The sequence below is a fragment of the Argentina silus genome (genome assembly GCF_951799395.1).
Source record: "Argentina silus genome assembly, chromosome: X".
Lineage (NCBI taxonomy): Eukaryota > Metazoa > Chordata > Actinopteri > Argentiniformes > Argentinidae > Argentina > Argentina silus.
In genome coordinates this window covers 53,044,584-53,067,416 of record NC_139653.1, presented here as the reverse complement: position 1 = coordinate 53,067,416, position 22,833 = coordinate 53,044,584, and the positions used below count along the sequence as shown (strand labels likewise).

General features: G+C 44.0%; 2 protein-coding genes across 2 annotated transcripts; one reads left to right on the top strand and one right to left on the bottom strand.

The window, feature by feature from the left end:
* Window positions 1-4,931: 4,931 nt before the first annotated feature.
* eif4ebp2 (eukaryotic translation initiation factor 4E binding protein 2) lies at window positions 4,932-13,490 on the bottom strand. Its single transcript, XM_083695903.1, has 3 exons — window positions 13,355-13,490; window positions 12,692-12,865; window positions 4,932-8,348 (listed from the first exon to the last, which is right to left on the bottom strand). The coding sequence occupies exons 1-3, from the start codon at window positions 13,485-13,487 to the stop codon at window positions 8,317-8,319; spliced, it is 339 nt and encodes a 112-aa protein (XP_083552029.1). The 5' UTR covers window positions 13,488-13,490; the 3' UTR covers window positions 4,932-8,316.
* An 82-nt stretch (window positions 13,491-13,572) lies between these two features.
* Window positions 13,573-22,710, top strand: ppa1b (inorganic pyrophosphatase 1b). The gene is made up of 11 exons (XM_083695902.1): window positions 13,573-13,697; window positions 14,325-14,443; window positions 15,309-15,373; window positions 15,828-15,881; window positions 17,297-17,416; window positions 19,304-19,390; window positions 19,649-19,775; window positions 20,510-20,637; window positions 21,285-21,370; window positions 21,992-22,067; window positions 22,335-22,710. The coding sequence occupies exons 1-11, from the start codon at window positions 13,684-13,686 to the stop codon at window positions 22,404-22,406; spliced, it is 948 nt and encodes a 315-aa protein (XP_083552028.1). The 5' UTR covers window positions 13,573-13,683; the 3' UTR covers window positions 22,407-22,710.
* Window positions 22,711-22,833: the final 123 nt, after the last annotated feature.

Sequence of the window (22,833 nt, the reverse complement as noted above, 5' to 3'; positions counted from 1 at the left end):
GCCGAGGTGCAGGAACGGAGTGAACCTCATCATATGACATTGCATCTGTTCATGTGGAAACTCCTAATGTCCTACAGGGTCTGTTTATTTTCCAGCTACACACCAGGGGAGGCTGGTGGAGGTAGAAATCGGAGGACATGTGTTCCATGCATTACAATGAACCTTTTCTCCGATTTCAACCTTCACCTGCCTCCCACTGACCTCCACTGCTACACAGAATTGAATAAGGAGAAGGGGGAGAACATGGGGACCGTCATGGAGGTGAGGCATCCAAGTGAAGTTAGAACTTATTTATAACTGTATTATGAAACACCAGTCGTAGTTCTGTCCCCACCCACCCACCCCATTTTGTTTTCTCTATTCAATAGGTTTTCAGTGGTGATTTTCAGTGCTGTGTCTGCGCCCCACCATGTAAAAAGAAGGGGTACACTAACATGAATTGATTCACCTTCAGTGGTTTTGTCTTTAACCATGAAGTTCTCCATCTCCATTCCTCCACAGATGTAACGGCTGCGGCGGATGTGTTCCACTGTGTGCCCTGCAGGTACAACCACACACTGTGTCAGAGCAGAGAAGGAGCTGGAATACGCAGCCTGGAGGAGGATCGGCGAGCTTCAGAGCAGAAACCAAGCCTGGTTACCACACCTTAAGAGCAGCTACCCTGAGGTACCCATGGCACACAAACACACACACACAATCCCTTTTGATACAATTAAATTAAATTCTCTCTCTCTCTCTCAGGCTGAACGTCCCTTGAAGAGTTCTAGGAGCTCCATCTGTGGGAGTCGAGGAAGGACTGAGAGATGCTCAACTGGCATCTTCCTCCCTCTCCTCTGTTCTCATTCTTCTGGACCTGTCCGCTGCATTCGACACAGTGAACCACCCGATCCTTCTCTGCACCCTCTCAGAATTGGGCCTCTCTGCACTCTCCTGGTTTACATCCTACCTGGCCGATCTTACCAGGTGACATGGATAGGATCGCTGTCCTCGAGCCCTCACTACTGGGGCCCCCCGGGCTCTGTCCTATGGCCCTTACTGTTCTCCCTCTATACCAGATCTCTTGGCTCCATAATTACCTCACATGGTTTCTCCTACCACAGCTACGCAGATGACACTCAACTCTTTCTCTCTTTCCCCATTTCTGACTCACAGGTGGCAACACGTGTCTCTGCATGTCTTGCAGACATTTCTGCTTGGATGTCAGCCCACCACCTCAAGCTCAACCTTAACAAGACTGAGCTGCTCTTCCTCCCAGGGAAAGCCTGCCCTCTCCAAGACTTCTCTGTCACAGTAGAGAACGCTACTGTGACCTCCTCCTCCTTTTCTCACTCCCTTAGACTCTCTGGTCGAGGGGGTGGCACAGGGTTCCTCGTCTCACCTTCGTGGTCACATAATGCCCTTCCCCTGTCACACCTGTCCATATCCACCTTCAAAGTCCATGCTGTTTCTGTTGCTTTCCCTGTCAAACTTTATATTGTTGTTATCTATCTCTCACTGAATTTCTGACCATTACCGCCCGCGACCGCAGGGTGCGTGTTACACTCCCGCCCGCTCCCGCAGTGTGTATGTTACACTCCCGCCCGTGTCCGCAAAACTCTGAGAATTTCTGCCTGCACAATAATAGAGATGCATTGATTTTGTGTCTTCTCCCGTCCCGCAGGAGAAAACACGTAATTTTATAGGCTATTAATAAAGAGATTCATGGGGTTGTTTGTTTCATTTCCCTGGCCTGCATGTATTTTGACGCGGTTAGGGAAAGCGCTTCTATTTCGTCAAAGCCCTACGTGAAATGTGAGCAGCACTTCCAGAGCTTCCGAAGCTAGGCTATAGTGTTTGCCTGATTATATCTTAGTTGTCCTATACAAATCTATCTGATTTAATGTTAACATGATAATTGTGGAGCTTGATGGATAATTTACAAAGTTCATAGGCTACCTGACCGAAAGTTAGATGCAAATCCTTCATTGTCATCATCGCAGCTGCATCCCGATCTACATCCCGATCCCGCAGTGTTTTTTTTAGCCGCCCGTTCCCGTCCGCAGCAAAGTTAAAACCGCCCGCTCCCGCAAGATTTGCGTTGGGTCCCGCGGGACCCGGCGGGACCCAATCCCAATGCAGCCCTCTACTCCCTACCCTCTATTGAATCCTTCTCCCTTCTATCCACTGATGCAGCCTCCTCCACCCTCCTGTCCACCCTTTCCTCATCCTTTGACTCTCTCTGTCAAAAGGCCAGCATGATTCTGTCCATGTGCTCTTGGCTGTCGGGAACCCTGCTATTTTGTAGAATAGAGTTCCAGACAGCTGAGAGGAAATGGAGTGAAACCGGCATCCCTGATGACCTTAAAACCTCATCTCTTTCTCCTCCTCAAATACACCTCATCTGCATCAGCTGTTAAAGCTTCTTACTATTGTTCCAAAATTCAACCCTCTGCCTCTAACCCAAGGAAACTGTTCTCCACATTTTCCTCACTCCTCAACCCATCTCCTCCCTTCCTCCCTCCTTCCTGTCTGCAGATGACTTTGTCACCTACTTTGAAAAGAAAGTTGATGACATTAGCAGCTCTTTCCCTCTAGATCTCATCAACACTGCTACCTCTTCTCCCAATAAAAAACCTCTTCTCTGGCATCTTCCTCTCTCTCCTCTGTTCTCCTCTCTCTCCTCTGTTCTCCTCTCTCTCCTCTGTATCTTGGGGTGATCCTTGACAACCACTTGTCTTGTGCGGCGAAGAAGAGAAGAGAGAAGCAGCACAACTCTTGGTCCAGGCATTTGTGATCTCCCGCCTTGACTACTGCACCATACTCTTGGCTGGGCTCCCCGCCTCCGCCGTCAGACTTCTGCAGCCCATCCAGAATGCTGCTGCCCGTCTGGTTTTCAATCTCCTCAAATTCTCCCAAGTCACCCCCCCCCCCCCCTCCCCACCCTTCACTGGCTCCCAGTAGCAGCTCGCATCAGATTCAAGACCCTGGTGTTCGCCTACCAGGTGGCAAAGGGAACAGCCCCTCCCTACTTCACTCCGTTTTGCACCTCGGCTGGCCGCCTGGCACTGCCGCCTCTACAAGGACGCAGCCGTCGCGTTGTTCAGTCACAGCATTGTCATGGCGTCCTGCTGGTGGAACAAGCTTCCCACTGCTGTCAGGACTGCAGTCACTACCTATCTTCTGCCGTAGACTGAAGACCATCTCTTCAGGCTACATCTTGACTGTCCCTCCTAAAGACCTCTTCACCCCCCACCACTACCCCTCTGTACAGTTCCTCTACTGTTAATAATCATTTTAAAAAAGCATTGCGACTGCCAATGGCCCCTGGTCCTAGCATATATTTTTGCTTATGATGACTGATGTATAGATGATTCGCTTTAGGCAAATGTATACTTTAGGCAAATGTACTTTGTTGTAAGTAAAACTCTCTCTCTCTCTCTCTCTCTCAGGCTGAACATCCCCTGGAGAGCAGTTCTAAGAGCTCTCCCCTTCAGCGTGGACTTGACAAGCTCCGTAGCTCCAAGCGCAAGTTTCCTGGCAGGAAGTCTCTGGCACATTCTACACACAAGTCACCGGGCAGCATCTCACCGAAGCTCGCCCTTTCAGGGTGTGAACTTGCATAGTACACGATCAGGGGAGGTTTCTATGTGGAGTATACTTAATTCTAGCATTATGCTGGTTGATTAATTTATTACAAAGCAATTAGAACTCCCATGCTGACTTGATTGTTAGAGAATCTCTTGGACACAAGTTAATGCACATCCTCTCTCATTCATCCATACTGTACAGACACACAGACACACACACACACACACACACACTCTCACACTCACACTCTCAATCTATATATGCTGCTGCATAATATTCTCTGTACAAAGCATGTGCTCGGCGGTCTACAGTATTTATGTTCAATTTGAAGACGCGTCACTGTCTGCTGTTTGTACTGTACAGTCTTGCAGTGTAATTTCATTTATTCACATAACATTGTAATAACATTGTGATAAGTAATAACATTGTGCATAATATTCCCATCATAAAGGATTGCATTTCTCCTGTATCAAAAATTAAACAATTATGACATCGTACTTGCATCAATGCGGTTCAGTGGCATTATGCACGTGTTCTCCAGCCTGGGGTACCGCTCAGACTGTCTTCCACGCTGTACGTGCCGTAGCACCACCTAGTGGTGGTCTTCCACACTTGCCGTAGCACACCACCTACTGGTTCATCAACGTCAGTCACACTTGACTAGAATGTGAGTAATTACAGTGTAGATAAAGATGTCAGGACATAGTTGTCTTCGGTCAGCTCCCCCCCCCTCTCCCCCAATGGTTAAAATTAAAACAAATGGTTACAGTTTGGGGAGAGTAAGTGTAACCGAGTAGAGAAACGTTGAGCAAGTTCGAGGCTCGGTTGGAGCAAGTCGAATTGCGGGGCTACTGTTTGCAACAACATCTATTTCATAATCTGATAATCCTTCACCTGTGCTTAAGCGCAGTGTCTACCCAGAGCCTTGTAGGGTCACTACACTTGTTTTTCTACCTGGTAATAAGGACCAGTATTGAAGAGGGCTGTGCTGCATAGCTGTAATTTGTAGAAGACAAAAATCCCTCTTCTAGCATTGTGACTGCCAATAGCCCCTGGTCCGAGCATTGATTACTTTATCTTATGATGACTGATGGTGGATGATTAACTTACTTAAACAAATGTATTTGTTGTAAGTCGCTTTGGATGAAGGCGCCTGCTAAATGCCACAAATGTAATTTGTAGAAGGAGTGATTAAGAAGAGAACACTCAACAGAGAAGGCTCAGTCAGTGAGACCTGAATGCCAGATCACTTGGTACATAAGCAAGCTAGTGACAATGGCTATAGAGTATTTCTTAACAGCCAGGCTAATCTGAACTATGCACATGTTCAAGAAGGAGAAACAGAGACACAGGCAACCACAAAATAGTCCTCATCTTTAAGGAACTTTATTGATCTTGCTGTAACAGTGTCCACTGGCATTGGCTTTTACTTGAAAGTTAATTCACATCTGAACAGAAATTAAGGTTGTTTTAACTCTCTTTTACGACATACAATGTAAGCCCTATACATTGAACCAAACTGACCCCAGTATGTTTTTTCCAAACTAAATCTTTGATACCTATGTAAGAATAAAAACACAATCCTAATCCAACATACGAAGGGCAACCTCTCAACACGATTAACACTAAACATGCTAAAGGTTTATCACAAAGCCAAATAGTTACTTAGTCAATTGACACATTGTTTCTCCTCTTTGAAGATTTTAATCAAATCCAATTATTCCATACAATACATGACTTTATAACGTGTATAATCCGAAGAAGAGATGCCCCAAAGATGGAATGGAAATGTGACGTATTTGCTGATCACAGTTTGCGTAATTTGGACAGAACACAATCAGCAGAAAGAACTAAGAGTGAGAGTCCTAAATTATAATGATGTTTTAAACCTCATTCTGTGGAAAGGCCAGGACTTTTCATCTGCTGTGAGAAAAATGTAATGTGAACAACAAAATGAACAAAATGAAGAGTGTTTAAAAAAATAAAACATTTCTGTTAGCTGCTTAATATGACATAAAATGGGTTGAAAATATTTGTAAAAATCGTACGTTCTGGTAGAGGGGATAATTTAATTAAGTAGACAAGGAACTTAATTTGAGTCCCTGCCTTTCAGCTGACTGTCCAGTAAGGCATGGGTAGAGACACTTAGCACATGTGAGAGATAAAAAAAGGTAACAAAGACAGTGGTTTAAGAACAGTGGAAATAAGTGTGTACTGCGGCTTGAGGGACATACTCTACAAAACCAACACATTTCTCTAGATCCTGAAACCCCTTCATGGATCTCAAAGGATCGGAGGGATGTAAGCTTACACTTCGTCAGAAGGGGGTGGGGACCGAACCGGCGATCTTCCGATTGCTGGCCGGCCTCTCTAACCTCACGGCTACACTTTTTCACCTAGCCATATCTCCATGTTGTTCTCCCACCTCCTATGGAGGTCTGGAGAGTTTTAGATTAGCTGATCTGGCTTGGATTGAACTGGACAGAGCGATGGGAGAATGTGCTTGCAATTTCATTGGATGTTCCATTCCAAGAACCCTCCCCCTACATGCCTGTAGAATGATTGCTTGTTTTTATGTGTGTCGTCTTTTACGACAGGGTAGGACTGTTTTGCAGAGAGTTGTTGCCTATGCTGGCTTCCAACATTGATGATAATGGAAGATAACCTGAAGGAACAACTTAATTCTTTTTTTGTTGTTGTTGTTGTTGCTCTGCAAAAGCAAGGTATTTGATTGGTTTGATGTGTTGCGAACTAGGAAATCCTGGTCTCAACTTGGTTAGCTTACACCTAACTGATTATTTCAGATAAGCAACAATGTCAATGAGTCAGGGCTATGGGTATCTATGGGTCAGGGCTATGGGTGTCCATGGGTCAGGGCTATGGGTGTCTGTGGGTCAGGGATATAGGTGTCCATGGGTCAGGGCTATGGGTGTCTGTGGGTCAGGGCTATGGGTGTCCATGGGTCAGGGCTATGGGTGCCTATGGGTCAGGGCTATGGGTGTCTGTGGGTCAGGGCTATGGGTGTCTGTGGGTCAGGGCTATGGGTGCCTATGGGTCAGGGCTATGGGTGTCTGTGGGTCAGGGCTATGGGTGTCTGTGGGTCAGGGCTATGGGTGCCTATGGGTCAGGGCTATGGGTGCCTATGGGTCAGGGCTATGGGTGTCTATGGGTCAGGGCTATGGGTGTCTATGGGTCAGGGCTAGAAGCTAGAACGGGTAGATAGCAATTAGGTAGTATTTTTAGACTGGGTAGAAAGATAACAACCATCTCCCACAAGCCCCTTTCGTTTCCACTGACTTACTCCTGTAATGCATAAGTGAGGGGAGGAATGAGAGAGGGACTGAGATGCAGTATTACAACTATGAAGATTCTGCCTCTAAACTTCCTCTATTCTCCTTTTGGTTTCTGACACTGAGAAAAGAAGATGTTTACAGTAAACAAAAGTACACCTAATATAATGCATAGAAAATAGGGTTTTCAAACGTTGTCATCTCATTTTCAAATTAAAGTCTGGACATCAACTGTTTATGTATTTTACTGATTTGACTAAAGTGTCAGTTTAATATTAATCATTTATTTTATGTCAATTATGTTGACAAAAGTAACATATTAGCCTCTGTACCTTTGACTGAATCAAGGTGTACTGAAATTAGAGATAATAAAACAATCTTATTGCTGAACCAGCGAAAACAAATAATAAATAATAACTGGTGAAAATAATCATCAAAATCTCTTCACTTCAACTGTCATTTTATTTAATGGCTGGAACAAATGGAATTTCTAGTAGGGGGGAAATGGCAGAATTGACTATTAAACCTAAACCCTTCAAATCCATTTGTAAATGAAAAGCCCTTGCTAGATTTTGCAGCAATTCTCATCAAAATTGCATTTAACAATCTGATAACACAATGTGAAATAATGTAGTCCAATCAAATAGTTTGCTCCTTTCAAGAAAAAAATCTGTTTAACCACAACAATAAACCATCAACCAAATGTCAAATGGGAAATATTTACAGATTCCTTTTATACCAAAGAAACCCAAAGACAATAGAAAGGCTTGGGAATGACTATGAAATTCTCATCTTATTCTGAAATCAAACATCAGTCTTATTAGCTTTATTTACCTACATTTTACTAAACAGGTGATAGATATGAGCTTTCTCCATAGTTCTTTTTTGTTTAACTTTGAAGCTGAAAATGTCATCAATACAATGTTAATTAAAGACAGTATTCAAACAAGACCAATTTCCTGTTAAGTAACAACCTGGTTTGACTGATTCTGGGCTCTAGAAAGTTGCGTAACTGTTGCTATAGTTACCGTCATAAATAGTCTAAAGTGGTAAAAGCTTTACAGTGTGTTCTGGTAAGGACCTGGGTTTACAGAATGGTAATCACAGTTTACTGCTTTGACTTGGGCGTTTTACAACACATGAATTGGTAAATATCTCTGGAGACCTTTAGATTCAGACTACTTCCCTTGTTGTGTGGTCGACACGTACAGCAGCGGGTATAACCCTGAAATCTGTTTGAATAGACCTGCATAGTCTTCTGCTAACTTCCAGGGTTGCGACCATTTTGTAACAGTATGGTACTGTAAAGTATATCCCTGTGGTTTAAATACAGCAAGACAGAGGGCTAAAGAAGATGGCTGCCATGGGGGCTCGCAACATCGGTGTCTACAAGCCAAGCCACTGGTACACGTGGTTACCAGGTTAGTTTCTTCTTTTTCGGTGTGGCCGTTCCTCAGCGCTAGATGTCCATCTCAAACTGAGCGTCCTCACCTTTGAGAGAACACAACAATGTCAGAGGCAGTAATACAGCAGGGTTGTAATTGCTTTGTTATCACAAATACAATAGGAGTTGTAGGAGATGGCACATTTGATATGGACTAGTACCAAGGATGCACATAATGTAACTTCCTGTATCCTGCTGTTAAGGTTTAACTTTCACCCCTCTGATTGTGTCTTGGGTCTCTATAAACATTCCTCTGGGTTGTGAGTCAGTCCCCAAATGACCTCCAAACGTGGTCTTGTTGAGTCTAAACATACACCTACCCTGTTGTAGATTAGTTACCTATCACCCAGAACAACAGATGGTCTGCACCAAGGACAAGGTCGATACAGCTGTGTGTTTTTTAATAAAATCCTCAGTATTTGACTGCCTAAAACTCTTGAGCGTCTCTCCTCCTTTTTCTGGACGCCAAGAAAGGCCTGATCCATTAAATGACCATATTAATACTGTAAATGCACCACAGCGTAAACTTGACGTTAGCAGCACTATGGTGAGAAAAAATCAAGATCATCTTTATAGTCCCCGAAAGGAAATCCGTCTTGGGACAATTTAATACATGACTTTTGTGCCTACCACTCTTGCCTCAAACAGAAATAACTTTTTTTTTTTTTCAAAATATGTTTTTAGGGCATTTCTGCTTTTATTGGGATAGAGACAGTAGAGACTGAGGAGGGATGACATGCAAGATAGGTCGAGGGTCGGAATCGAACCAGGAACCTTGCGATTACGTGGTGTGCGCATTAGTGTGCTGCGCCCCCAAACAGAAATAACTTTCTTATCCTTTAAAGGGGAAGTTTCCATGTTCATGTGTATTTCTGGTCAATTCATAATGCATAACGTCTTGAACTATCATCATTACGCATGCAGCTGCATCATAGCTATTGAAAAAGCGAGGTCTGTGTTACTTCCTAAAAAGGTTTCATACCGCGTTAAAATACATCAGACAACAGTTTTAGCCCTCCGACCTGCTCCACTACGGCAGTGGTTCCCAGAGAGCAGCAGGCGCTAGCTCTAGCGCCGTTCAACAGAAGGATAATCGGCTGTTTACAGGTATATCTGTATCGGCTCATATTCCACCGACGATGCACCGAAGATGTGCGTCAGCCTCACATCCCGAAATGATAGAAAATCTATGTAATCCAGAGCAAAACATATACATATGTGGATTTTTATGAATGAATAAACCTGTTTATTGGCATTTGCTGTTACTGGAGTGCCGACTGAAATGGCTGAATTTAGAAAAGTAACGTACGGACTGCAGTGAATTAGCACAGTAGCACAATAACTAAAATGATGTGACTGAACGAGAGTTATTCAGCATACAGAATCACACAGTAAGATATCACTGTCTGTTGTCTTATTACTGACAAGATCGGAGAGGGGACTATGATTCGGTCTCCGTCCATTTGAGTGTTACAATTTTTTTCCAACACCACTGGGAACATTGAGATGAAAATTACAGTAATTGGCCCATTTTTGACAAAACTATGGTGAAAGATGTGTGTTGCCATAGAGATTGTTTAAGAGTATTCGAGGTGACACCGATTCATCATTAAACAAGTCATAATAGGGTGCAAAGCGGAGAGCTAGGAGAGTGGCCTAACGCAGTGGGCATATAGCCTGACGAATTTGGGAATCATATTTTGAGAAATCAACACAAAGCTCTAAGAAGCAAGACTCATAAACTGATCAAAGAAGCACTACAGTGACTTTTCATTCTGGCTACGAATGCAGCTGTAGTACTGTAGCCTAAAGCAGTAGGCCTGTAGCCTAACGAATTTGGGAATAATTCTACATCTGTTATGCAGAGCAAACACTGACATTTGGCCTATATCAATACGGAAACCAGAGTTGTGTAGTCTTAAGTTGACAGCCAGTAGTATTTGTAACCAAATAATTTGGCTGTGCAAATATTTTGTCTTGGCGTATTGGTGAAATTGTATTTCAAGTGAAGGGATCTTATATCAAGAGTTAGTACTCTAATGGCCAAATTATTTGTTTAAATCACATAAAGTGAGTGTAAAAATCTGAATTTATGAATAAACGTCTTGCTTCATTCACAAGCTTTATTCCATCACTCTCCTTTCATAGAGGGGCGCAGCATCATTCGTGGAGGACAAGTTTATACTACACTTGTTTACGAATAATTAATTTCACCAGTTAACATTGCGACCTTGTATCCATGAATTTCAGAGTCAGACGTTCTAGCCAACTTTGTCACAAGCAGCTTGGGTATATAGACAATACAGACAGTTCAGAGGGACAGGGAGCACCATGAAAGCAGCTTGGATATATACACAATATAGACATTTCAGAGGGACAGGGAGCACCGTGATAACAGCTTGGATACTGCAGACGCAGGTTTGTTTACTTTGATGAAGAGAGCGGAATGTACCACTTTGATAAAGTTTGTCTTGGGGAGGGAGAGCGATAAACCATTACTGGAAATTACAGTGGTTGGCAACTAGAAAGTGCAGGGGGTATTCTAACAGTATGCTTTAAGAATAAATATATATAACTAAAATAATCCAGTAGATAATCACAGTGTCACAACTAGTTAGATTGAACAGCAAATCACTGATATCAATATGCAGTACACTGAACATGTGAAATTATCATTTGGAAGTAACTGTGCACATAAAATCAATAAATGTTGTTGTATTTATCAATGGAGATCATTTTAGGTCATTATTGAGATATAGATTTCTGCCTAATCAGCATTAAGAGCAACTTTTCCTTTTTAGGACCATTATTTTTCTATGAAAACTGTGCTAAGCTTCTGTAAAAAAAGAAAAAAAAAAGAAATCCTCAGATATATCGGTTATCAGTGAATTTTGAGCCATCAATCGGTGTCAGACCCAAACATCCACTATCGGTGTCAGACCCAAACATCCACTATCGGTGTCAGACCCAAACATCCACTATCGGTCAGACCCAAACATCCACTATCAGTGTCAGACCCAAACATCCACTATCGGTCAGACTCTAATCAGAACATGAAGGCCAAACCCATCAAGGGGGGGTTCAAACTCTCTGTATTGGCTGATTCCAGTAATGGCTACACCTCCGACTTCACAATCCACACTGACAAGCAACATCAATCCACCGGGGCTGGACTATCATATGACTTGGTGATGTCATTCATCAACAGACATTTCCTGGGCTCCACTTACGATCTGTTCTGTGGCCAGATTTACATGAATGAAGAAGCCTAATGTAAGCTAGTAGAAGCTCCAGGTGATTTGTAATGGAATCTGGCCTTGCTATAAAACAGGTTTCAGTTTTTCTACTAGGATATATACACTCACTGAGCACTTTATTAGGAACACTATACTCATACTGGGTAGGGCCTCCCTTTGCTCTCAAAACAGCCTAAGTTCTTTGTGGCATTGATTCCACAAGATGTTGGAAACATTCCTTTGAGATTCTGGTCCATGATGACATGATTGCATCACGCAATTCCTGCAGATTTTTTTAGGTGCACTTTCAAGCTGTGAATCTCCCGTTCTACCACATCCCAAAGGTGTTCTATTAGATTCAGATCCGGTGACTGGGAAGGCCACTGAAGAACACTGAACTCATTGTCATATTCATGAAACCAGTTTGAGACGACTTTTGCAATGTGACATGGTGCATTATCATGCTGGAAGTAGCCATTAGAAGATGGGTAAACTGTGGCCATGAAGGGATGCACATGGTCAGCAACAATACTCAAATAGGCTGTGGCATTCAAGCGATGAATGATTGGTATTAACGGGCCCAAAGTGTGCCAAGAACACATTCCCCACACCATTACACCACCTCCACCATGAGAAGGTGTACAGGTGTTCCACCACCTCCACCATGAGAAGGTGTACAGGTGTTCCACCACCTCCACCATGAGAAGGTGTACAGGTGTTCCACCACCTCCACCATGAGAAGGTGTACAGGTGTTCCTCCACCATGAGAAGGTGTACAGGTGTTCCACCACCTCCACCATGAGAAGGTGTACAGGTGTTCCACCACCTCCACCATGAGAAGGTGTACAGGTGTTCCACCACCTCCACCATGAGAAGGTGTACAGGTGTTCCTAATAAAGAGCTTGGATCTGTGCTTTAAGTGCCAAACATGCGTGCAGAGCTCCAGTGCGTATTCTAATGTCAGAGACACTATGAAGACATGTTATTAATTGGGGAACCAGTGGATTACGATCTGTTTCTGTGACTGGTTTGACATGAATGAATGAAGAATGAATGAAGAACTTGTGAAGAAATGTAAATGTAATTGTGTGTTGATGTAAAAAGTGCTATACAAATAAACTTGATTGGTTGATTGATTGATTGAGAGCCAGCACCTGTCTTGCCGTCACCGTTGTTGACGTGGCTGTTGGCTGTGTTCCTCCTGTTCTCCGTCAGGATGTTTTGGCTGGTTACCCCGGGGATGACGGGCAGGTGGGCAGGGGGGGTCTGGGCAACAGGAGTGTTACGACGGTCCAACAGGAACTTACGGTCGTAGATGATCCGGGTTCCTACGACGGCAGACAAATAACCAGTTATTTATCTCAAGACTTTTCAGATTTTTTGTTTGCCTTGTAATGATTATCCATTACTTCGGCATTCAGGGGTCCATACTGCACATAAAACATTTTGTATAACTATGTGAATGCCACTTTACTTCTGATTAATATGTACTGCATCTTTTCTGAAAGTATATCAAACCACCGGTTGCGCTTTGAGGAAGCATGATTATATTTTTAAAACCTGGTATTTCATACATTATTATTTGCATTGTTACAATGTAACAGAATCACTGCGCTGAGGACCGACCAATCGTGTGCCGTTCGGGGACGTCAGGGGCGGGGTAAAGCATTGTTTTTGTTTTGAACGCTTTGACAGGGCAGCCCCCCTTTCTCAAGGCCACAATGCACGACAAACAGCGACGAAATGTGGGTAGTTACAGCGTTTACACATTGCATTTTGACAGTAAGACCTATTATATAAAATGTAATTATCAATACCTCCCGGAGTGGTTGAGAAATAAGTGCCTCCAGGGGTGGTGCAATAGTCATGAGGTAGCTGCGTTGTGTTGTTGATCAACACCGTCCTGGTCGGAATGGCCCTGCTCTCGCTAAACTGACGACTGGTCGACATTTCACCTCCGATTTGATGACAAAATCAAACGGCTGCAATCTGTAGGTGGTTTATCCCGACGGACGGAGGAACCCCGGGCCTTTCCCTCTCTCTTGTCTCTACCCAAAGCTTTCTGGTCGCTCCTCTCGTCCTGCCAGCCGTCAGCACCGTCCCTTCCCCAGAACAAGGCAGGAAGCACAACAAGCTTCGGGAGGATATGAGGTCAAAGAGGTACAACTCAAGTGTTCTCGAGTAGACTGGCACCAGAGATTCATTGAAATCTTTGAAAAATAGTTCTGTACAGCCCATTATTCTGGGGCAATACCATATCATCAGAGTAATTAGGATATAAGAACAGTTACAAACCATTCTGGGGCAATACTATACCAAATATTATACGGTGATGATTGATATATATTTGTTAAGATGATTAGCATATTGTTTGTGATTCCTTGATCCCTATTTACCATGTTTAAATGCTAAATAAAGTTACATTGTCATAAATTTGCATTTTCCGGAAGAAGGTGGAATTCCAAAGGAAGGCTCTCCAGGCCCACGTAGCTCGAGCCTTGATTAGAAATAAGATGCGTTAGATACAATGCACACTGTGCAGTATTTGTTAATACTTTTAGATTCTTCAGTAAAAGTACATGTAGCCAGCCTGACAGATATATAATATATATACATATTTTAAAATTCAGATTGAAACCCATTGAGATAGGCTTGTAAAAAGGGGTTACAGCCAATCTATAGGAAATGTGTTGTTTCATATTGTGCATAGAGGGGTTTGTGTGGGCTGTCAAACCGCTGCGCATGCGCACTGTAGTCTTTTTAATTAGAGTCCCTCCTCCTTCCCAGGACTCAGACAGCGAGACATCACAGCCGGCTGAAGTCGAGTCTGAAACCCAGGATAAACATGAGCTTCACAGTCGAAGAGAGAGGAAACCCGAATACCTTGAGCTACCGTTTGTTTTACAGTAAGAGCATGTTCTGTTTTGACTTGTGGAGTATGAATATAACATGTCGAGGTGTTTGTGATTATTAATGTTGCTTCCATCTACCTGACCGGGCCGCAACCGCCCACGTGTCACTTCCATTCATTGCTCTCGCATAATATTTACATAAAAAGTGAAATTTGGACAGTTAATGTAACTGTGTACAGGTACTTACCGGTATCTAGAGATTGTGTGTTACTAAAGGTCAATTTGACTCAGCAAGGTAATAAACTTAGGCAGTTTTGCCGGTTGGCTATTGAGTGCTCATATATACGTTTTGTTCCTTGAACATCTTTAGTATATGAATGGTTTAGTACTCGGTACACTATAAATGGCTTTAATTCGCTATCGTTAGGACAGGACGGTGCCAAATCCCCTCTGCTCGTACGTGGTGGGTTACGCCCAGTTTAATTTCCAAGGGGAGCTCGACCAGCAAAAGCCACACCGGTAGAGCACCGTATTCATCATGTAATCAGAGCTAACGATTTACATTACAAAAACATCGCCTTGTGTGCTTGTATATTGTCCAGAACACTTCATGCGTGTAGCCTAAACTGCATCAGGATTGACTCACATAATGAAAATGGATTATTTATTTAACAGAATTGCACAACTGTGGAAGAATGAAGAATACCATGACGTTGTAGTAGCATACTCATTTTATTGTCATATTTTCATTCAGTCTCGTCAAGTATGACTTCAAGCTTGCACATTTGTGGCACACACACACACACACACACACACACACACACACACACACACACACACACACACACACACAGAGGCTAGGTGAGGTAAAGGGTCACCTGTGTTACACAATTCTCATCCTGTTGTCTCACCTTCACAGAGAATGCTGAAGGAAAGTACGTCTCACCATTCCATGACATTCCAATGTATGCTGATGAGGGCCAGGTAAAATATGATGCCTTTCTCCCTCTGGAACCTGTTAAACAACAGGACACTGAATGAAGATTTCACTGTGCTTTCTGTAGACTGAAACACAGCCACCTAGCCTCCCCGCCCAACATTTGACACCTTAATTGGGGTGCTGATTTCAACATTTTGAAACCTATTTGTAGTGTATTCTAATGTTTTCGTATATGTATGCCAGGGGAGGAGTTGCAAGGTCATAGTCTGTTTGTCAGCGGTCTTTACCCTTCCAACGCTGTGTGAACTCTCAATCATGAACTCTCAATCATTCATTGGCCTTGGATTAACCATTATCTTATCTGCCAGTGGGTTGGCCCTTGTAACAGAATCATGATCATAAATGAATTATTGCTGTGCATTTAACGAGATGTTCTGGATAACTTTAGAACATACAATGTGTGTCTGTGTGTGTGTCTCATTCCCTTTTCTCTTTCAGAACGTCTTCCACGTGGTTGTTGAAGTGCCAAGATGGACCAACGCAAAGATGGAGGTACGATGACCAAAGACCGACACTGAATCTGCGTTTCCATGGAGACGTGCAATGTCCTTTGAGAGGCACTTTAAGCGCTGTAGCGCGCTGAGGCGTTCATCACAACGTCCCTGCCATCCTGCCTGTCATCCCCCCCCCCTCTCTCACCCATCCTGCCTGTCATCCCCCCTCTCTCACCCATCCTGCCTGTCATCCCCCCCCCTCTCTCACCCATCCTGCCTGTCATCCCCCCTCTCTCACCCATCCTGCCTGTCATCCCCCCTCTCTCACCCATCCTGCCTGTCATCCCCCCTCTCTCACCCATCCTGCCTGTCATCCCCCCCCCCTCTCTCACCCATCCTGCCTGTCATCCCCCCTCTCTCACCCATCCTGCCTGTCATCCCCCCCCCCTCTCTCACCCATCCTGCCTGTCATCCCCCCTCTCTCTCTCTCACCCATCCTGCCTGTCAATCTACTGTCTCTATCCCAATAAAGCAGAAAAGCCCTAAAAAAAACAAAAACATAATGTCAGAGACAGATAAAATGACAAAATGCTTCGAGACCAAGATTTACTTCTCTTTCTAATATATCCCATTTAGCTGACGCTTTTATCCAAAGCGACTTACATTGCAGTGAGTGCATACATTTCAGTATATATGGTCCCAGCGGGAGTCTAACCCACAACCTAAGTGTTGTTAGCACCATGCTCTACCAACTGAGCCACAGAGGACCAGTGCAGTTTCATGCAGTGTCATGTTTACCCTCTAGAGCAGCTGTATGCTAGTTTAGCATCTCAATTCACTAGAACCCCCAAATGGAAATATATATAAATATATATAAATGTATATAAATATATATATATATATATTTAGGAAAATGTCCATTAAAGAGCCAGTGTGTAACATTCAAGCTTCCAAATGGGTGATTTAGATTTCCACTTTTCTGTCTCTGGTGGCTGTCACTTCGAATCAACAGCTAATGTCCGACACTGAAAGTCCATTTCGGGGGAGTTTTATTATTATTATAATAATAATAATAATTAGGGAGGATGTTGTTGTATGGAACTTAAAACTGAATTTCGCTGCGATGGCCAAAGGTGGCAGATTTCCAACAAACGTACCCCCTGCTCCTTTAACTATTTTGTGATAAATGACTTTTCACCCATAATAGTCATATTGTTGTGTAATACTTTGTGCTCAACAGGCTCTCCCACAGCAAACATAGCCTTTAGAATGCAGACCGTGTCTTAGGAGTGATAAAGGCTTGATAAGACAATACAAACACTAACCACCTGTGCCGTTTTGCCACGTTAGAGAGGAATGTATGGTATTGTTGTATTGTTTGCATAGGTAAGCCTTTGAGAATCAGCTCCTGTTAGTCATGTGGTGAACAGAACAAGGCATGCAAGTACAGTAAATATTGTTTTCTATTGTCAGATAGCGACAAAAGACCCCCTGAACCCCATCAAGCAGGACGTGAAGAAGGGGAACCTCCGCTACGTTGCCAATGTTTTCCCACATAAAGGCTACATCTGGAACTACGGAGCGATACCCCAGGTCAGTACTCTCTCACCAACACGCATGGGAGTGATACCCCAGGTCAATACTCTCTCACCAACACACATGGGAGTGATACCCCAGGTCAATACTCACCAACACACATGGGAGTGATACCCCAGGTCAATACTCACCAACACACATGGGAGTGATACCCCAGGTCAATACTCACCAACACACATGGGAGTGATACCCCAGGTCAATACTCACCAACACACATGGGAGTGATACCCCAGGTCAATACTCATCAACACACATGGGAGTGATACCCCAGGTCAGTACTCTCTCATCAACACACATGGGAGTGATACCCCAGGTCAGTACTCTCTCACCAACACACATGGGAGTGATACCCCAGGTCAGTACTCACCAACACACATGGGAGTGATACCCCAGGTCAATACTCACCAACACACATGGGAGTGATACCCCAGGTCAGTACTCTGACACCAACACACATGGGAGTGATACCCCAGGTCAATACTCTCTCACCAACACACATGGGAGTGATACCCCAGGTCAATACTCTCTCACCAACACACATGGGAGTGATACCCCAGGTCAATACTCACCAACACACATGGGAGTGATACCCCAGGTCAGTACTCTCTCACCAACACGCATGGGAGTGATACCCCAGGTCAATACTCACCAACACACATGGGAGTGATACCCCAGGTCAGTACTCATCAACACACATGGGAGTGATACCCCAGGTCAGTACTCTCTCACCAACACACATGGGAGTGATACCCCAGGTCAGTACTCTCTCACCAACACACATGGGAGTGATACCCCAGGTCAGTACTCTCTCACCAACACACATGGGAGTGATACCCCAGGTCAGTACTCTCTCACCAACACACATGGGAGTGATACCCCAGGTCAATACTCACCAACACACATGGGAGTGATACCCCAGGTCAGTACTCACCAACACACATGGGAGTGATACCCCAGGTCAGTACTCTCTCACCAACACACATGGGAGTGATACCCCAGGTCAGTACTCACCAACACACATGGGAGTGATACCCCAGGTCAGTACTCTCTCACCAACACACATGGGAGTGATACCCCAGGTCAGTACTCACCAACACACATGGGAGTGATACCCCAGGTCAGTACTCACCAACACACATGGGAGTGATACCCCAGGTCAATACTCACCAACACACATGGGAGTGATACCCCAGGTCAATACTCATCAACACACATGGGAGTGATACCCCAGGTCAATACTCACCAACACACATGGGAGTGATACCCCAGGTCAATACTCATCAACACACATGGGAGTGATACCCCAGGTCAGTACTCTCTCATCAACACACATGGGAGTGATACCCCAGGTCAGTACTCTCTCACCAACACACATGGGAGTGATACCCCAGGTCAGTACTCACCAACACACATGGGAGTGATACCCCAGGTCAATACTCACCAACACACATGGGAGTGATACCCCAGGTCAATACTCATCAACACACATGGGAGTGATACCCCAGGTCAATACTCACCAACACACATGGGAGTGATACCCCAGGTCAGTACTCTCTCACCAACACACATGGGAGTGATACCCCAGGTCAGTACTCATCAACACACATGGGAGTGATACCCCAGGTCAATACTCACCAACACACATGGGAGTGATACCCCAGATCAGTACTCTCTCACCAACACACATGGGAGTGATACCCCAGATCAGTACTCACCAACACACATGTGATCTAGAGAGCCTATAGACTCAAACGATAGGCTAATGTCAAGAGCTGTAAAGGTCCTCACTCTTTTACAACTGACATTTACCCAAACTATGCTTTCTAATGTACTAACTGAGGGCCTGTGTCACTTTGTCCCACTGACAGTTTTGTTTGTTGATAGACTTGGGAAGACCCAGGACACAAAGATGCAGACACTGGTTGCTGTGGTGACAACGACCCTATTGATGTCTGTGAAATTGGTAGCAAGGTAGGGTGCATGGTTTTGATCTAACCGTGGAATTGCCTTTTTCTGCTGTGTCAGTAGAACCGTCTTCTTTTTTTTTTTAATGAGCCTTGTCACCCGAGAAACATACAGAGCTTTGAATGTTATATGCAACAATTTAAACATTTCTGCCTTGTTTGTGAGCGAGGCATAGGTGTGTGATGGTTTGGATTTGGTCTCGTCTGTTCACGTAGCGAAGTCGTCAAAGTGAAGGTACTTGGGGGGGGGGGGTTTTGTCTCTAGGTGTGTTCACGTGGCGAAGTCATCAAAGTGAAGGTACTTGGGGTTTTGGCGATGATCGACGAGGGTGAAACTGATTGGAAAGTCATGGCAATCAACGTTGAGGACCCTGAGGCAAAGGACTTCAATAGTAAGCATTACATTTACATTTATGGCATTTAGCCTTTATCCAATGCGACTAAGTAAGTGAATCATCTATCCAACAGTCATCATAAGATAATCAATGCTCAGACCAGGGGCCATTGGCAGTCACGATGCTAGAAGAAGGATTTTTTAGTAATAGGAGAGAAACTTGTACAGGAGGGTAGTGGGGATGAAGAGGTCTTTTAGGGTTAGTACAGGAGGGTAGTGGGGATGAAGAGGTCTTTAAAAGGGACCGTTAAGATGTAGCCTGGAGAGATGGGTCTTCAATCTACGGCGGAAGATAGGTAGTGACTCTGCAGTCATGACAGCAGTGGGAAGCTCGTTCCACCAGCGGGGCGCCAGGACAGTGAAAAGCCGTGACCGAGTAGCGCAGCATTTTACACAAAGCTGAGTGTCTGAAAAGGGCATTGCTTCATCCTGTCCATTCTGTTCAATGAGACTGCACAAGATGAGGTGTGTGTGTCTCTCTGTCTCTCATCTCCCTCTGTGGTCCTCTGTGGTCCTCTGTGGTCCTCTGTGGCTCAGTTGGTAGAGCACGGCGCTAACAACGCTTAGGTTGTGGGTTTGATTCCCGCTGGGACCATATATACTGAAATGTATGCACTCACTGCAATGTAAGTCGCTTTGGATAAAAGTGTCACCTAAATGGCATATATACATCTCTATATATATATATATATATATATAATAATATCACCCATCTCTTCATGTGCATTGTAGACATCAGTGACATTCGGAGACTGAAGCCCGGCTACCTGGAGGCCACAGTGGATTGGTTCAGGAGGTACAAGGTACCAGACGGGAAACCAGAGAACCAGTTTGCCTTCAACGGAGAGTTCAAAGACAAGGTAATACTCTACCGAAACCCGGATATTCTCATTAGCTTCAGTGTTTTCACTGTGATAAATGGGGTTTTAATTTGGCTTGGGTGCCTGTTGCTTACTGTATTAGTCAACAAACCATTCAGTTAATTCAGACAATAACTAAATGGATGTTAAATGTGTTGTTGCACAACAGAAAGAGTTGGACAGTTGTAAAATCCAGTTGCAACATGCAGTAGTGTAAGGCAACAGCGGTGTCCGGTTGCCATGGTTTTACTGGCTTATCTCAGATGGTCAGTCCCTGAGAATGCAATGAATCGCTTTCACAATATACTGTTGTGCTGAAACACAAGTATTGTTCATTTTTGTCTTAAAGGGATACTATAATTCAAACGTATTGTGGAATTATGACTATTATGTGTAACCGAGTTGAGTTGGTAAACTCACTCCTCCGGTTCAAATACCCCCCACCACCTGCGCTGTTGAATCGGTAACTTTTCGATAGCGTAGCTGGTTAACATCGGGTATTAGAGGAGACGGTCACGTGTGTAAGCAAGTCAGAGGTCACGTGTTGGCAGGCCAGAGGCCTCAAGTTTGAGGCTCGGTCGGAGCAAGTCAGATTGCAGGGCGACTGTTTGCAACAACTTGACGTCTGTTTCATGTGTCCCCCTCAGGACTTTGCTATTGAAACCATCAAGAGCACCCATGGCTTCTGGAAGGCTCTTCTGTCCCAACAGACCAACGCTGGAGAACTGAACTGGTGAGCAGAGAATTTCATACACAGCCTTCTTTGTGCTAAAGTACCAGCCACTGAGTATGAAGACACATACTGTATGTTGAAACGTGTCGGTGGTAGGCCAACCTAAATAAAGGCTTTTTCATTTCTGTGTCATGTCTTTTTGACACAATTCGGGATAATGTGGAGTTAGACTGCCCCAGAGTAGGTTAAAGTTTCAAGATTCGTGGCCATGGTAGTTATACTATAGTTATATACCCGGTTAAAAGGTGAGCCTCCTTCGTGACATGGGTTAACCCGAGTTGGAAGTTAGCTCGCTAAGTCCCTTGGCTCGCTCCGCGACATATCCCCCAGGAGTGTCCCTGACAGACAGGGCTTTCTGGGAACTGGGATCAGGAAACAACATAAGTTCCTTATTTCAAATGAAACTGATAATAATTTACACTAAAGGGAATCTAGATTTAATAATAATTCTAATATGAAACAACTTGTTTCAGCCGTATTATTTTGACATCAGAATAGGAAGTGAGGTCGGGTCACCCTTTAAGATTGTGGAATGAGGTCATAGCAAAGACTTTCTTTGAATCTGAATACAGCGTTCAAGCAGTAATGAGTCATTTTATGATGTTTTCTTCCACAATGCAGCAAAAACACGTGTGTGTCGACCAACGACAGCCCGTTCTGCTGCTCCTCGGACGAGGCCAAGGCTGTTGTTGACGGGGTCAGTATCTCCTGCTTCTGTCATTCTGAATTGGAAAGTTGTTCTGGGTTCCAATTCTCCACCTTTCTCCTGAAGTTTTACAGATTTAAATAGATTCAAAAGCATGTGATTGGTGTATCTTTAAGTCAGTTAATTCCTTTTTAAATCCATGTGGAGAAGTTCACAAGTCTTGGGATGAAGAAAAGTTCTAACGTGTCTCCTGCTTTTGCATAAATAAGTTGACAGTCCACAAATATTCATTAATGCATTTGTTTGTTTCTCTTTCAGACGTGCCCCTGTGGAACAGAAGATCCCATCCCCACCTCTGTTGACAAATGGTTCTACTACGAGAAGAAGTAATTTAAGAGCAAGGAATGATGGACCAGCGTTTTTAGTTTTTTTTTTAGACAGCGTACTTGAAGATAATCGACTTGTTATGTGTGGCTGAGAATGCATACCTACCCACAGTCAGTCTGGAGATAACGTAGGTAGAAGGAGAACACGTATAAAATAAATTATGTCTCGGCGAATGTTATTTTACTATTATTTAACAAAGGTCTCTTGTGGGAGACGTGCTGTCAGGCAGATAGTACAGTGTGTCTCTTAGCAACGCTTATACTGTATGGGATAATCTCAATTGCTTTAATAAAGCCTCTTTCTGTTTGAATAATGTCTGATGTTTGTTTTCTTCTTTGAGATCTCTAACTTAGTGTTTTGTGATGTGTGTATGTGCGTCATAGTTGGGATATCAAAAGAAGACTGTTGCTGATCTCTTTCTCTACCTATT